General features: G+C 42.2%; 1 protein-coding gene across 3 annotated transcripts in view; it reads right to left on the reverse strand.

The window, feature by feature from the left end:
* LOC149350588 (alanine--tRNA ligase, cytoplasmic-like) overlaps positions 1-12675 on the reverse strand; it is a 47279-nt gene extending 34604 nt beyond the window's left edge. Inside the window, exons 1-6 of one of the 3 annotated variants that reach the window (XM_089579629.1) lie at positions 12572-12675; positions 11859-12108; positions 10492-10680; positions 6830-6975; positions 3892-4095; positions 1657-1801 (exon numbers count right to left, since the gene is read on the reverse strand). In XM_089579629.1, the coding sequence (XP_089435755.1) occupies positions 1657-1801; positions 3892-4095; positions 6830-6975; positions 10492-10680; positions 11859-12089 (915 nt within the window). In that variant the 5' untranslated portion in view covers positions 12090-12108; positions 12572-12675. Of the gene's footprint in view, positions 1-1656; positions 1802-3891; positions 4096-6829; positions 6976-10491; positions 10681-11858; positions 12109-12561 lie in introns of all 3 variants that reach the window. The other 2 variants (XM_089579631.1, XM_089579632.1) reach the window with 2 other exon arrangements.
* Positions 12676-13018: the final 343 nt, after the last annotated feature.

The following is a 13018-nucleotide window of genomic DNA, read 5'->3' on the forward strand; positions in this document are numbered from 1 at the left end:
TCCTTTAAATGCATTACCAACTAGCCCGGAACCTTGCTCTTCAGCACAAGCAGAACAGCTGACATGAGAGCAGTAGGAGGAAGTGCATTCATCAGAACATTGGTAGAAAAAAAAATTAAAAAAAATGGCATGTTTTCATACAACTGGCTGAGCATCAGAAGTGTTGCATGTGTAGATGGTGTGCCATAGGCACATGTTAGGCCTGTGCCTTTCAGTGCACTACAGATGCAAACAGGAGAAAGAAATCTCAGCACACACACACAAAAAAAAATGACAGCACCTAAGTACAGTATTTCAATGTTTCTCCTTGAGATCAATCCCATGTGATGACAAATAGAGGCAAACATGCCACATAAAATACACAGAGGTAAAATAACTGCATTCTTTTTGCATAAGGTCATACAATGAAAACAACAAAAGTCCCACGATGAACCTATTAATGCTACTACATTACAGTGATATTCTGTGCAGCAATCTCAGCAGTAATTTCTCCTTATTCTGATTGAACTTTCTCAAAACAAACAGCAAGAAAACATTCATATTAACACAAGTACTTGATTTCAATTCACTGAATGCATTTATAAAATGGCACAGCTTAAATGACAAAGCATGTGTGAATCCACTATTTCAGTGAAAGGCAAGCAATAAGGTAACCACGCAGCCACATACTGTGACACAACATATCAAACAACTGCCCTCATCACCATCAGCCCGACTACACCCACTGCAGGGCAACGGCCTCTCCCATTTCTCTCCAATTAACCCTGTCCTTCGCCAGCGGCCATCTGATCCCCACAAACGTCTTAATCTCGTCCGCCCACCTAACTTTCTAATGCCCCCTGCTACGCTTCCCTTCCCTTGGAATCCAGTTTATTACCCTTAAAGAAAGCATGCATAAAAAAGCAAAGCATATATAAAAAGCATATGAAAAAAGCATATGAAAAAAGGCAATAATACTGCAGCTTCATGACTTGACACAAAAGAAAGTTGAAAACACTTCACATTTCCAATTATTCAAGAAAACTTTGTGCAGAAGAACACAAGACGGAGGGAGAAACACGTACACACACACGAGCGCAAACGCCACATGAGTTTTGAAAAACCACTGCGCCAGCTACTTCTATGCATTCACGGATGGCCAAGAAAAGTTCCTCGTGCGGCACCGAATAAAACAACTCCTCAATGTCCACCGAAAATCCGTAGTTAGGTCTGCCAGCGTCCTGTCGAAGTGCTTCTACCAGAGTACCGGAACTGTCAAGCTTGTGATTGATGACCCTTTCAAGATTGACAGTTCCGGTACTCTGGTAGAAGCACTTCGAAAGGACGCTGGCAGACCTAACTACGGATTTTCGGTGGACATTGAGGAGTTGTTTTATTCGGTGCCGCACGAGGAACTTTTCTTGGCCATCCGTGAATGCATATAAGTAGCTGGCGCAGTGGCTTTTTAAAACTCATGTGGTGTTTGCGCTCGTGTGTGTGTACGTGTTTCTCCCTCAGTCTTGTGTTCTTCTGCACAAAGTTTTCTTGAATATGTTGCTACACCAACTGGCCCAACGTTCTGCTCTACTAAGTTCCAATTATTATTTGATAACAAAAAAGAGCTTTGCCATCAAGATTTCACATCAGGAAAAAAAAGAAAAAATCTTCAGCCACTACCTTCTGCAACGCTTCAATAAGAGGTAAAAACAAGTCTGTGTCATAGTTTGACTTCACATTCTGAAGAACTGCAGCAAGGCGCTCAAGTCCCATTCCTGTGTCCACGTGCTTCTTTGGCAGAGCATGTAAATGGGCATTAGCATCCCTAAAAAAAAAAATCAAAATACTCTTTTTATATTCAGAATACTCTGAATTCACAGTGAAGCAGAGCTCTCCTAATGAAGAAAAACCTCAAATTTAACATTGCTAACCCTGATCTCATTCTTACATTTGTTCTAAAGGTATGCACAGCTGCTTGTTATAAAGAAGTAGAACAAGTAGCCTGATGCACGCACACATGCAAAGAAGAAGGAAAATGGAGCTGCTTGCTTAACGGACACCATGTGCTTTGTGTCCTGTGCTCTGCAGGCCTAGGACGATACAAAACTGCTATAGCTTATCATCTTGTTGTTTTTAGACATGCCACTGTCACCGGGCGATCCCCTTAAGAGTGGAAAACGGCAAACACTGTCCCTGTGCATATAATAGCGGCCCCCTGAAAAGGTTTACAATTACCGACCCATTTCCCTTACCAGCATTTTGTGCAAAACACTTCAAAACACTCCTTACTCAAACACGTTTCACCATCTGCAATTAACAACATCCGGTCAGTTACCAGCATGGCTTCAGAACTGATTACTCCTGCAATGCTAAACTATCCAAGCATGCATATGCTGCCTTCTCCTCACTCGATTCCAGTACCCAGATTGATGACACGATGTCTGACTCCCAAAAAGCTTCCAACACAGTACTGTACTCCTCTCTGTTTTCCCGACCTTCATCCACTCATCTGCCAGATAACATTCTCAAATGAACGCAAGTTACCCATTCCATCACTTTCAAAAAATTGCATTAAATAGCTTGAAAACTCAGCCTGTTCCTGTCACTTCAGGAGTTCCAAAGGGGTTCAGTTTATACCCGTCACACAGCCAGTTTCAATGGCCCTCGAGTCACAAGTCTTCGAGATTCTCAATCGCTATCGAACTCGAAGGAGTTGTGTTGCTGCTATGTGGAAAATCTCAATAACCATTGAAATGGTTCTCGTGTTTTACGCCAAGCTTGTACGGTGCCACAATCACTACGTTCGATTCTATGCAGATAACAAAAATATTTTTATAAATGCAAATAAACTTTTTTGGAGTCATAAGAGGTTTTCAGTTTTTATTAAAGGCCAGTTGCATTGTCTCGAAAGACACTATCTTTTGCACCATTTGCTGTCACAGTTTTGTAAAGCTCTGACAACATTGATACTACTAGTGTTTCCATTTTCTGCGATGGAGAGTATAAAATTAACGCACTTTGAACCAGACCAATACAATTTTTAAATTATTGTACAAACTAATATTCTACTGCTTGCAATAAAGTTTAGGAGAATAATGTTTGCTGACGTTTTGTAATGCGAACGCATCATGCACGAGAGTGTGTGTTGGCACCGCTCTCGATAAGAGTTTCCAGCTGCTCCGTTGACTCAATAGCGATTGAAACTGCCCATGTAGTAGCGCTCAATGGCCTTTGAGTCGCAGACTATCAGTTTGAGGGCCTTCGAAATACCCATGTGACTTTCCTGCTTTTAGCTTACATTAATAATATGGCATTAGGCACACACCGAAAATCAGACTGTACACTGAAGACTGCATGATTTTCCTAAACGTCAATACCATGGAAGCCCTACAAGTGTAGTAATGTTTCATGCATACTAAGCTGGTGCCAGAAATGGAAAAGAGTTTAAATCTTACAAAATGCAACCATGTACTAGTTTAGTAGAAAATGCACTATACAACTAAAGCAAATTATTGGTCCTCTTCAAATCTGAATTATCAAGATTCGACTGTATATTATGTTAGCCAAGAAGTACTCTATTTTATTTGCCTTTTCATTTTACGCTCACTGAATGTTTAGATATTCAGAGTTCGATTACCTTTTGTTGAATACAGCTTTCATTTGATACACGTGTTACTTTCTTGCTTTTTCTGATAATTTAGATTTTTTGCTGTTCATGTCAATACACTTCATATTGTTCAGCTCTTTATGCACCTAACTTTTAGTGTTTTGTCAATTTACATGTAGCCCTGCTTACATGTGTGTACAGACTTTTTCCTGTGTTACACAGCCTCCCCGCAGGCAAATGCAGTGGTACTTGTAAATAAATAAGTGAATAAAAAAAATAGAGCCCATGGCTCCCAGGAAAATGCTCACCTGTCAAATTCAATAAACACAAGATTCCACAACTCCACCATGTCACTACGTCCAGCATTCACTCGATGCACAGCAGCTGAAGAGGCAGAGTTTGACTCAGCTAAGTCTATGTGAATTTCAGTGCAGGGGCCACATGGTCCAACATCGCCCATCTCCCAAAAGTTTTCTTTCATCCCAAAAGGAAGAACATGTGTCTGTGGTACACTGCAAGTTGAAATAAATACATAATGCAAGGGAGCTGATAAAAACAATGGATCCCAACACTTCATTCAAAATTCTCGCCCTTGCTTGTTCTTGCAATTTCAGGCCAGTCCATGCAGGATGCCAAATAAAAAAAGAATGCTTTTTAGTGCTATAGCATTTAAGCTGTTGTCAAGGCAGAAACCTTGCGTTCTCTGTCACGAAATTCTGTGACTGGTCGAGAGAGCTGTGACATCAAGATCATGTGACATCAAGGAATCAATCACACAAATGGCACCAAATTTCAAAATCTATCACCACCAGAGGAGCTGGGAGGCTGCGGCAGTACGACATTGCTACCGAAGAGGGCAAGTGTAGCAGGGCAAGGGGGGGGGGGGTTCGAACCCACGACGGCACAAATGGATCAGCTTCGCTGACCACTGCATTAAAGGGACACTGAGGAGAAATTGAAGTTGGCTTGTATCGACAGAATACCAGCTCCTGATTACAAAAACGCCACTCATACTGACAACAAAGCTCTTGTAACGTAGAAAAGAGCAAGAACCAAAATACAGGTATCGCCGCCACAGGCCAAACTTGCAAGTACAAGCGTGGTGACGTCATAGGACAAAGCAGTGTTGCTAGAACCAATGGTTCTAGCAACTCTAGGACCCGAGAAGCACAAATCCCTGAGGCGCAGCCAATGCATGCGCAAATGTCCTTGACGTCGCCAGATAGTGCCACGTGCCCGGCAGTTACGCGCGCTCCTGAAGCATCGGGACCAATCAGCGCCTGTTTTCCGGTGGTAGGCGGGCTCCCGGTATTCCGCTAGCGGTAACAAGGTACACGGTATGCTAAAGGTGTCTATTTGCGAGAACTTCGTTGACGACTTCGAGAACGAGACCCATCGTAACGCTGGAAAAACGCCAGTGCAAACATAATCGAAGCGACTGTAGCGACGACCGCAATAGCCGATAGATGCCTTCAACGTGCGGCCGGCGGTAGCTTTCTTTTCGGCTGCTGCTAGGCCGCACTGCTGGCCGCCAGAAATCACGGAGTCTGCGGTACGTCATGCGCACGTCATGTTTCACGTCACTTAGTCCTGTGTCGTCATAGGAGAATCCCAAGTTTGAATCAGAGAAAAAAATATTAATAGTGCTCTCCTCAGTGTTCCCTTAACACAACGCCATCACCGCAGCAAACATACTGCGTGTTTAAATGCCAGTCTCTCACACTGCACTTTGGATTGTCATCTTCATCAACTTCCACCCGTGCACAATGGATCCAGAACACCACTATCGTATTTCCCTCTTAAAGTGTCTTAAGCGGCCCCGTAAATTTTCAGAAAAAGAGTATTTTGACATCGCCAGAAATAAGACAAGGATTAGCAATGTTATATGTGACTGAGCAAAATAAAACATCAAGGAAAAGCCATGAATTTTGCAAAAAAGAAAAAATCTTCCACATCTTTGCCTACCACAACACACAAGCATGCAATTAATTTGAAGGGCCTCTGACCACCCTCTGGTTGAAAATTTGCAATACCCCGGCAGTTTTCAGGCATCGTCTCTAGAACACACAGCTGCGGAATTTTTTTTAAAAAGTCATTAACTCGAGAGGTCTCTCTTTGCTATGTCCTCTATGAGTCAGTTTCTTTTCTCCATCAGGCTTGTTGCCCTGATGGAGGCAACAAGACGTGGGGTACATCAGACATCTACGTCACAGCCCCGCCAGCTAAGGTTTTTTTTTTTTTTTTTTTGGCTTTTGTTCCCCAGTGTATTTACAGCACTACTTCATGATGAATTGCAATATGCATGAAACATGATCGTCAGCACTGGAGGGCAGGGGCACGCAAAAGTGCAAACAGTTTTCTGCCGAGACAGCGCACCCGTGCACACAAAAGAATAGGAAATGAACGAGATGAACGATGTGAACAATAAACGAACAGAAGAGTATCCGTACCACACAGAAACAAAAATGAACCAGGGCAAGAAACTGGAATATGTTTCATTTTTTGTATCAAAACAAATGGCACAAAAAAGAGCAACAGCAACTAGCAGACGACAAAATGTCATCCACCATTCATCCATGAATTGAAGCGAAGGACCAATAAAATGCAATGCTGCTGTGTCATCGCAGCAAAACCTTATGTGCCAGCAAGCTGAGTGGATGAGACTGGCTTTGTCGAAAGAGAGTGCAAACAGGCTCTGATTTTAATTTTCATCACATTTCAGGGCGTATATCGCTTCAATATTTTGCAGAGATCATCATAAAGCCCTTATCAATACACTAGGCTTCTTTTATTTGAAATGTCCACACCTGGTAAGGGACCCTTTGAAGGCATTCCAAGAATTTGACAAGAAATTTAGTGTCTTTACTTGCAGATGATTTTCATCAGATAAATTTTCCAGCTCTACTTAAACTATAATAAAAGTGAAAACAATTATAAAGAGGCAAAGACAATAAAGTTCCTTCTCCAAAGTGAGCCTTGCAAACAGTGTTAAGCTTTCTTTCTAACAGATGTCATTAAATGTAAAAGCTCCATTGCTGTGGTTCCCATACAGAGGCACAAGGTTTTACGCCAGTAAAAGGTTACTTGCATGAAACTGGCTTTTAAAGACGGCATGTGATGGATACCATTTGTAATACTCCAGCCACACAAACCACTATGCAAGAAAATTTACTTCTACACAGCCACTTCTTGAGCACAAATACATGAAGTGCTTGATAAGAGCTAAGTTCAATAGTAGCGGCTTACCCAAGGTCTAGCCACACCTGACGACTCTCTTCATCAGGCTGCAAGCCCAAGGCAGGGTCTCCAGCAAAGTATGTCACATAAAGCCTCTCTTTTGGAAGGTGGTACACTTTTGTAAGCATTTCCCAAGCCATAGCACAGGCTTCTTTCTGAAAAATAAAGATTACAGGCAATTACAGCATTTGAGAAATTATGTCACAAATAAGACAGGAATAATGCCAAAATTCAGCTTAGCAAATAACACACAGAAATAATTAAAGGTAATAAATTTTTTTTAAATATTATAAAGCTCCAACAGCAGCAAGACCTGAACCACCTATTCTTTGTTTTTTAGTTATTGAAATGACCGCAACTTTATATCTGACAGACTGCAAGCTTACATGTGATAATGCACAGTAGGCCTAATAATGTTACAGTGCTGGATGAGTAATGGGTTGGAGTTTGAAATGAAGAACTCTAGAAAAAAATTGCAAATTGTAGGGTTGAACATCCTGGAGCGCCACATGGGCTATGAGGCATGCCATAGTGAAGTACTCCAGATTAATTTAGACCACCTGGAGTGAACTCACATTGCACAGCACACGGGTATTGTTGTGTTTCACCTTATCGAAATACGGCCGCAATGGCTAGGATCGAACCTGTGGCCTGTGAAAGGTGGGCGCCAGAAAAAAAAAAATGATATCGCTTTGCGTAGTTAGGCCAGATGCAAATTAGGTGCGCTATCCCCTGGGAGCCTTCCTATCCCTCTTGGCAAAGGTGAGTGAGTGAGAGTTAGTAGGAGAGTGAGTGAGTGAGTGGAGTCAGTGAGTGTTAGTGAGAGAGTGAGCGAGAGCGAGCAAGTGAGTAAGTGAGCAAGTGTGAGTGAGTGCGTGAGTGAGCGAGCGAGAGAGTGCGAGTGAGTGCATGAGAGTGAGCGAGTAAGTGAGTGAGTGAATGAGTAAAGTGAGTGACTGAGTGGGTAGGTGTGAGTGTGCGCGCACGTGTGCATGCGTGCGGCGTGTGTGTGTGTGAAAGAAGCCAACAGCCACCGAAACCTAGGAGGGGAATGTCTCACTTTTTTTTAATTTGTGCTGTTGATCAATGCAGAATAGTACTGTGATTGGTCTGTGACTTGAAGAAATTACTTATAAAGCAGAAGAAAAAACAACCATGCCACCGGTGTTCTCGTGCACCTTCCGCCCTCACCGTTCAATGACGTTACATGTCACACTCGCCGTAATACAGGATGTACTACGTCCGCCGCTATGGACGAGGGCGGTGCTGATAAACACTCTCAAGGTTAGGTTACACGCAAACATAAATAACTCAGAAATCAGAAGATCGGACAGCCGTCACGGTAGCTCAGTTGGTAGAGCACCGGACACAGCATGGCAGTTTTTTCTTCTGCTTTATAATTAATTTCTTCAAGCAACAGACTAATCGCAGTACCATTCTGCCAATGATGAACACCACAAATTAAAAACAAAAGTGAAACATTACCCTATGCTTTGTTTTGATGGCTGTTGGCTCACTTCATATGCATGCAAAACGAGCCCCTTGTTTTCCCTTCCCTTATCTGTTAAATATACCAGATTTTTCAGTGAACACTTTCAAAAATTTTCAAAACTAGGGTTTTTGAGGTAAAAATATGGCTTTTGAGGCATAGTATTACCAGTGTTGGCAGACACCAGAAAACCGGTGAATCGTCTAAGTAGTAATCTGGTTAGCTCATATTTAATCATTAACTTTTTAACTAGTAGAGATAGGCACCTAGTTGCAATTAGAGATTTGTAGCCTGCCGTTAGTAATAGCTATATCCGTTTTTAGAATTTTGAAAACGCGATTACCCTTGGCGCTATGACTCGACAAAATTTGGCATTTTCGACTAGTTACGTGTAATGGAGGGGCTGCTCTGCCTGCATGCTTTCGAAAGCGCATGTATTTTCACACGACGCTGCCAAATTTTGTCGAGCCACACCAGAGAAGGTAATCGCATTTTCAAAATTCTAAAAACTGATATGGCTATTACTAACGACCAGCTACAAATCAGTAATTGCAACCAGTTGCCTATATGTAATAGTTAAAAAAGTTAGCTATCAGAAATTAGTTAACCAGCTCACTACTTGAGACAATCCACTGGCTTTCTGGTGTCCGCCAACACTGGTAACACTATGACGCAAAAGCCATATTTTTATCCCCAAAAGTATCAGTATATATACATATATATATATATATATATATGCTTGGGTGAGTAGTCCAATCACCTGGTGGGCAGGTGAGCAGCCTGCCTCAAAACTGGCTTCAGACAAACACACAACGGCTATATGCGGGGAAATCGCCTCTATAAGTCCTAGCACACTAAAAGGAGTAGTTAAGATCGTGGGTTGTTGCGTCGGGGGGGACACTGGGCTGTCATCCATCCTGCAACGTGTCGCCAGATCACCGAACCATCAGGAAACATTCAAGATCAACACAATCAATCTTCCATCACCTACATCGATTCACCCATCCCACAAATTGCAAAATTAACGGTGCAGCTGACAGGATGATCCCAGCGCCTTTCTGCAGAGTGGACATGGACGTCGGCACTATAAGGCACAAGATGAGGATGACATCTTAGGGAGAGGCCCTGCAGCTATGGCTGATCGTTGCAACGCCTGTGCGCCCATTGGAGAGGTCAGACGCGACATCCTGGTGAGAGGCTTCTGCAGCTTAGAGGTGAAGAGGAGGCGACATTCCAGCGAGAGATCAGAGGGTAGATCGGACCAGGAGCAGATCGTTGGTGAGTGCCCGTGTAATAAAGTACATTTTCCGAAGAAGTCGTCTAGTCTATTCCGCAACATGTTTCCAGATCACCAAACCATCAAAAAACATCAAGATCAACACCACTGACCTTCGACCACCAACATCAATCGCTCCACCATCACGAATTTCAACTAACTGTGGGGAGCAGTTAAGACTGCAGGTTGTTGCACAGGGGGGCATAAGGCTGTTGTTGATTCTGCAATGTGTGGTCTGATCACCGAACCATCAGGATCAACACCATCGATCTTTGATCACTAACATCGATTGATCCATCCCACAAATTTCAAAATTAACTGGAGTCATGCCAATTTATAACAGGTTAAATGTGAGTACACTGTAGTTGACCCTGAAAAATGAATTTCAGAGAGTATACAGAAGATAAACCATAAAGCTGACATGCAAGTTACAGAAAATATTTTTTTAAGGCAGCCAGAGGCACACATCTCATGCATGCAACTTGCAAGAAAATTAGCTACAGTGGTTCAATAACTTGCCAAGGAATTGTGGCTGCGAATGAGCATTGCTAAATAAAGCTACAAAATAAACAAGTCTGAATCAAAGCAGTCTGTGCACCCATGAACAAAAGGAAAAAGACCATAAAACTTTGTACGACTGCCTTCAATCACTTACCAATGATGACCTGCCCATTTCTCAGATTTGAAATTGGATGCATACATGCAACTATATTAAACATGTACACATACACTATTAATAGCTCAGTATTCGACAGCAGGGGCCAGATCATAAGGAAAAGTACAAAGAGCATTTTGCACGTACACTATCGGTCAATTTGGTTTGACACATGAATGCTAGAGTTTATGTCACAGAAACAGACTTGTAATCAAGGTAGCATGCAAACAATTGCGTAAAGGATGCATTGCCTTAAAATAGTCTCCAAAAGACCAGCTGCCCAACATTTCAAAGAAGGTGTGATGCGTCAGATCCTTGCCTACATCATCCAAGTCATTGTGTTTACCACCAACTCTGATGCACTTTTGGTAGTTTGCAGCTCGTTGCAAGTTATAAAACTGGCTGGAAGGCTCTACTGTGCCCAGGAAAACTCCCTTAAACTGGAAAAAGAAAGAAAGAAAAGTACTTACTCAGGTTTGTGTGAAACAGGCAATGTGTAGAGGACACTGAAGACAACTGGTTCAATTTTTTTCAAAAATTTTTAGCATTTCATTTTCAGTCCTCTCTATAAATATTTGCAGTGAGTAATCAAGCAGTACACGACTCTACCATAAAAAACAAAAATATTAAGGTTACACTTCATAATCAAAAAACACTAAACTACAGTTAACATAAACGGGTGTAGAAAGGAAGCAGCTAAGTGGACTGAAGTCCCCCTTCCCTTTCCCTCCCTTTCGACATATAAACTATGGTGGCATGTAAAACACAGTTTCAATTCACATGAAACTCAATGCATCTTCCCTGTGAAAAAAATTATGGCTGCATCACTGTTAGTATAGTCAGAACTCAAGAATGCAGCGGCGAACGAGCCTCAAAGGAGGCCTCCAGCATATGGCATCAACTGGTTCTCATGACATCACAGTTAATCCCCCAGCGTGAAATCACAGGTGCTTGACAGGTGCCTCCATGAAATGATGAAGCATGACGTCATGACAATCGGTCAACACCACTGGCTAGAGGCACCTTTGAGGAGGTATTTGCCGCTGTATATTATTTAATTTTATCGGACTTCAGGTGCTTTCTTTTAACCAGCCATTGATCTAAAAAAGAACTAATTAATGCAGTGTCACCGGTATCTTCTTGACAAGCCAATGCTTTTGCAGTACTAATACTAAACCAAATCATTATTTATCAAAGCCAATTTATTATTATGGCATACAAGCTTTTATAAATTAGGAAGGGAGCTCTGAAAAAAAAAAAAACGTATATTATGCATGAAAACCTTTGAAAGTAGTGCAAGTAATGGCAGGTTTTTCACTTTAATAACTTCAGTCTTTTACTTCTTAATTTCCATTGAAAATTCTTGAACATATTGCGGTGTTTTGCTGTAGGCGCAAAGCAATGACTGAAAAGCATCAAAATTCAAGATAACAAAGTGCACTACTCTTGGTGCTACCTTCCTGTAAAGAACTATCTACCTGAAATGAAACGTGACCTTTTACAATAGCTGACCAGACTATTAGCAGTACTGCAGACTGCATTGTAAACCAAAGAACAGTCAGTAGCTTAGCAACAAAAACCTAAAAGAGAAGCTCTAAAATATGGAGGAGAGGCTTACCTGGTTCATGCCCGCGCTAGTAAAAAGAACAGATCTATCAGCAACTGATGGAACAACAGAACTGGACGGGACAAACTGATGAGCATGGTCCCTGACGAAATAGTCGACAAAGGCCTGGCGAGCTTCACGAGCGCTCAACTTTTTCGTTGGACGAGTGCAGAAACCACGCATATTCTTGAACCTCAGCCATGTGAGCTGTGTTCCGCACGCTGTCAGTGCCTTCCCCGTCATCCTGGACGCCAGGGATCGCCTGAAAGGTGGAGAATTTCACGTGTCGGTGTGGTAAGGAACCTCACAATTACACACGTGCCAAGGCAAGCAGCAATCGAATATCCTACATGAACAACTTAAATCTGCAAATGTCAGTGCCACATACTAAAGGAAACAGTGGACGGTATACAAATTGGAAGTCCACTGATGAAAGAAATGAGGTAAGTGAATAAGTCCAAAGTGAACCGATTGTGACAGCAGTCTCTCAAATGGTAATAATCACCTACATTAGACAACACAATTTTGATCTAATTCATTCAGAACATGCATGATGAGGTGCGACCAAACCTTCAACTGTACTAATTGTTGTACTCTAAACTGCGGGTTTCTCGCACATCGATGCCAGGAAAATCCTAACCACGTTTTCATCGTCCGTGTGCAATGCTGCAGTTATATTTCAGGGTTCAGACAGTTCAGACAGCATGTAACGTACCACTGCTTACCTCAAGAGTAGCGATTTCGTGCCAAATTAAGGCAAGTTGAGAACAAACGGATCCTGCACGCTATGAAACCATGCCACCGCACAAACAGCCTCCGCCATTTCTGCTACAGTTGTCATGGAAACGAGCATTAGAGACGCCGTAAAGATTTTTTTTGCAGTAGCGGCAAGATGTCAAGGCAAAGAGGAGTTAAAGAACTATAGGCATCTAAGTTTATTGCATGTTGGTTTTTCTTTTTTAAAATGGTGCTATGGACATTACAATACATGCATCACCGCGTGGTATTCGCCTATGACCACTAAATAAAGTTTTTCATGCTGTTTCAGTTTCGGTTTCGTCAACCGAACGATGGCTGTGACGTGCAGTTGAACTTAGGTTACGTGAAGCACAGAAAAACTACAAGATAAACGCTGGTAGGTAATTTTAACTCACTACTGCACTTAAAGCAGC

The sequence above is a fragment of the Amblyomma mixtum genome, chromosome 3 (genome assembly GCF_055824585.1).
Source record: "Amblyomma mixtum isolate Tamu chromosome 3, ASM5582458v1, whole genome shotgun sequence".
Classification (NCBI taxonomy): domain Eukaryota; kingdom Metazoa; phylum Arthropoda; class Arachnida; order Ixodida; family Ixodidae; genus Amblyomma; species Amblyomma mixtum.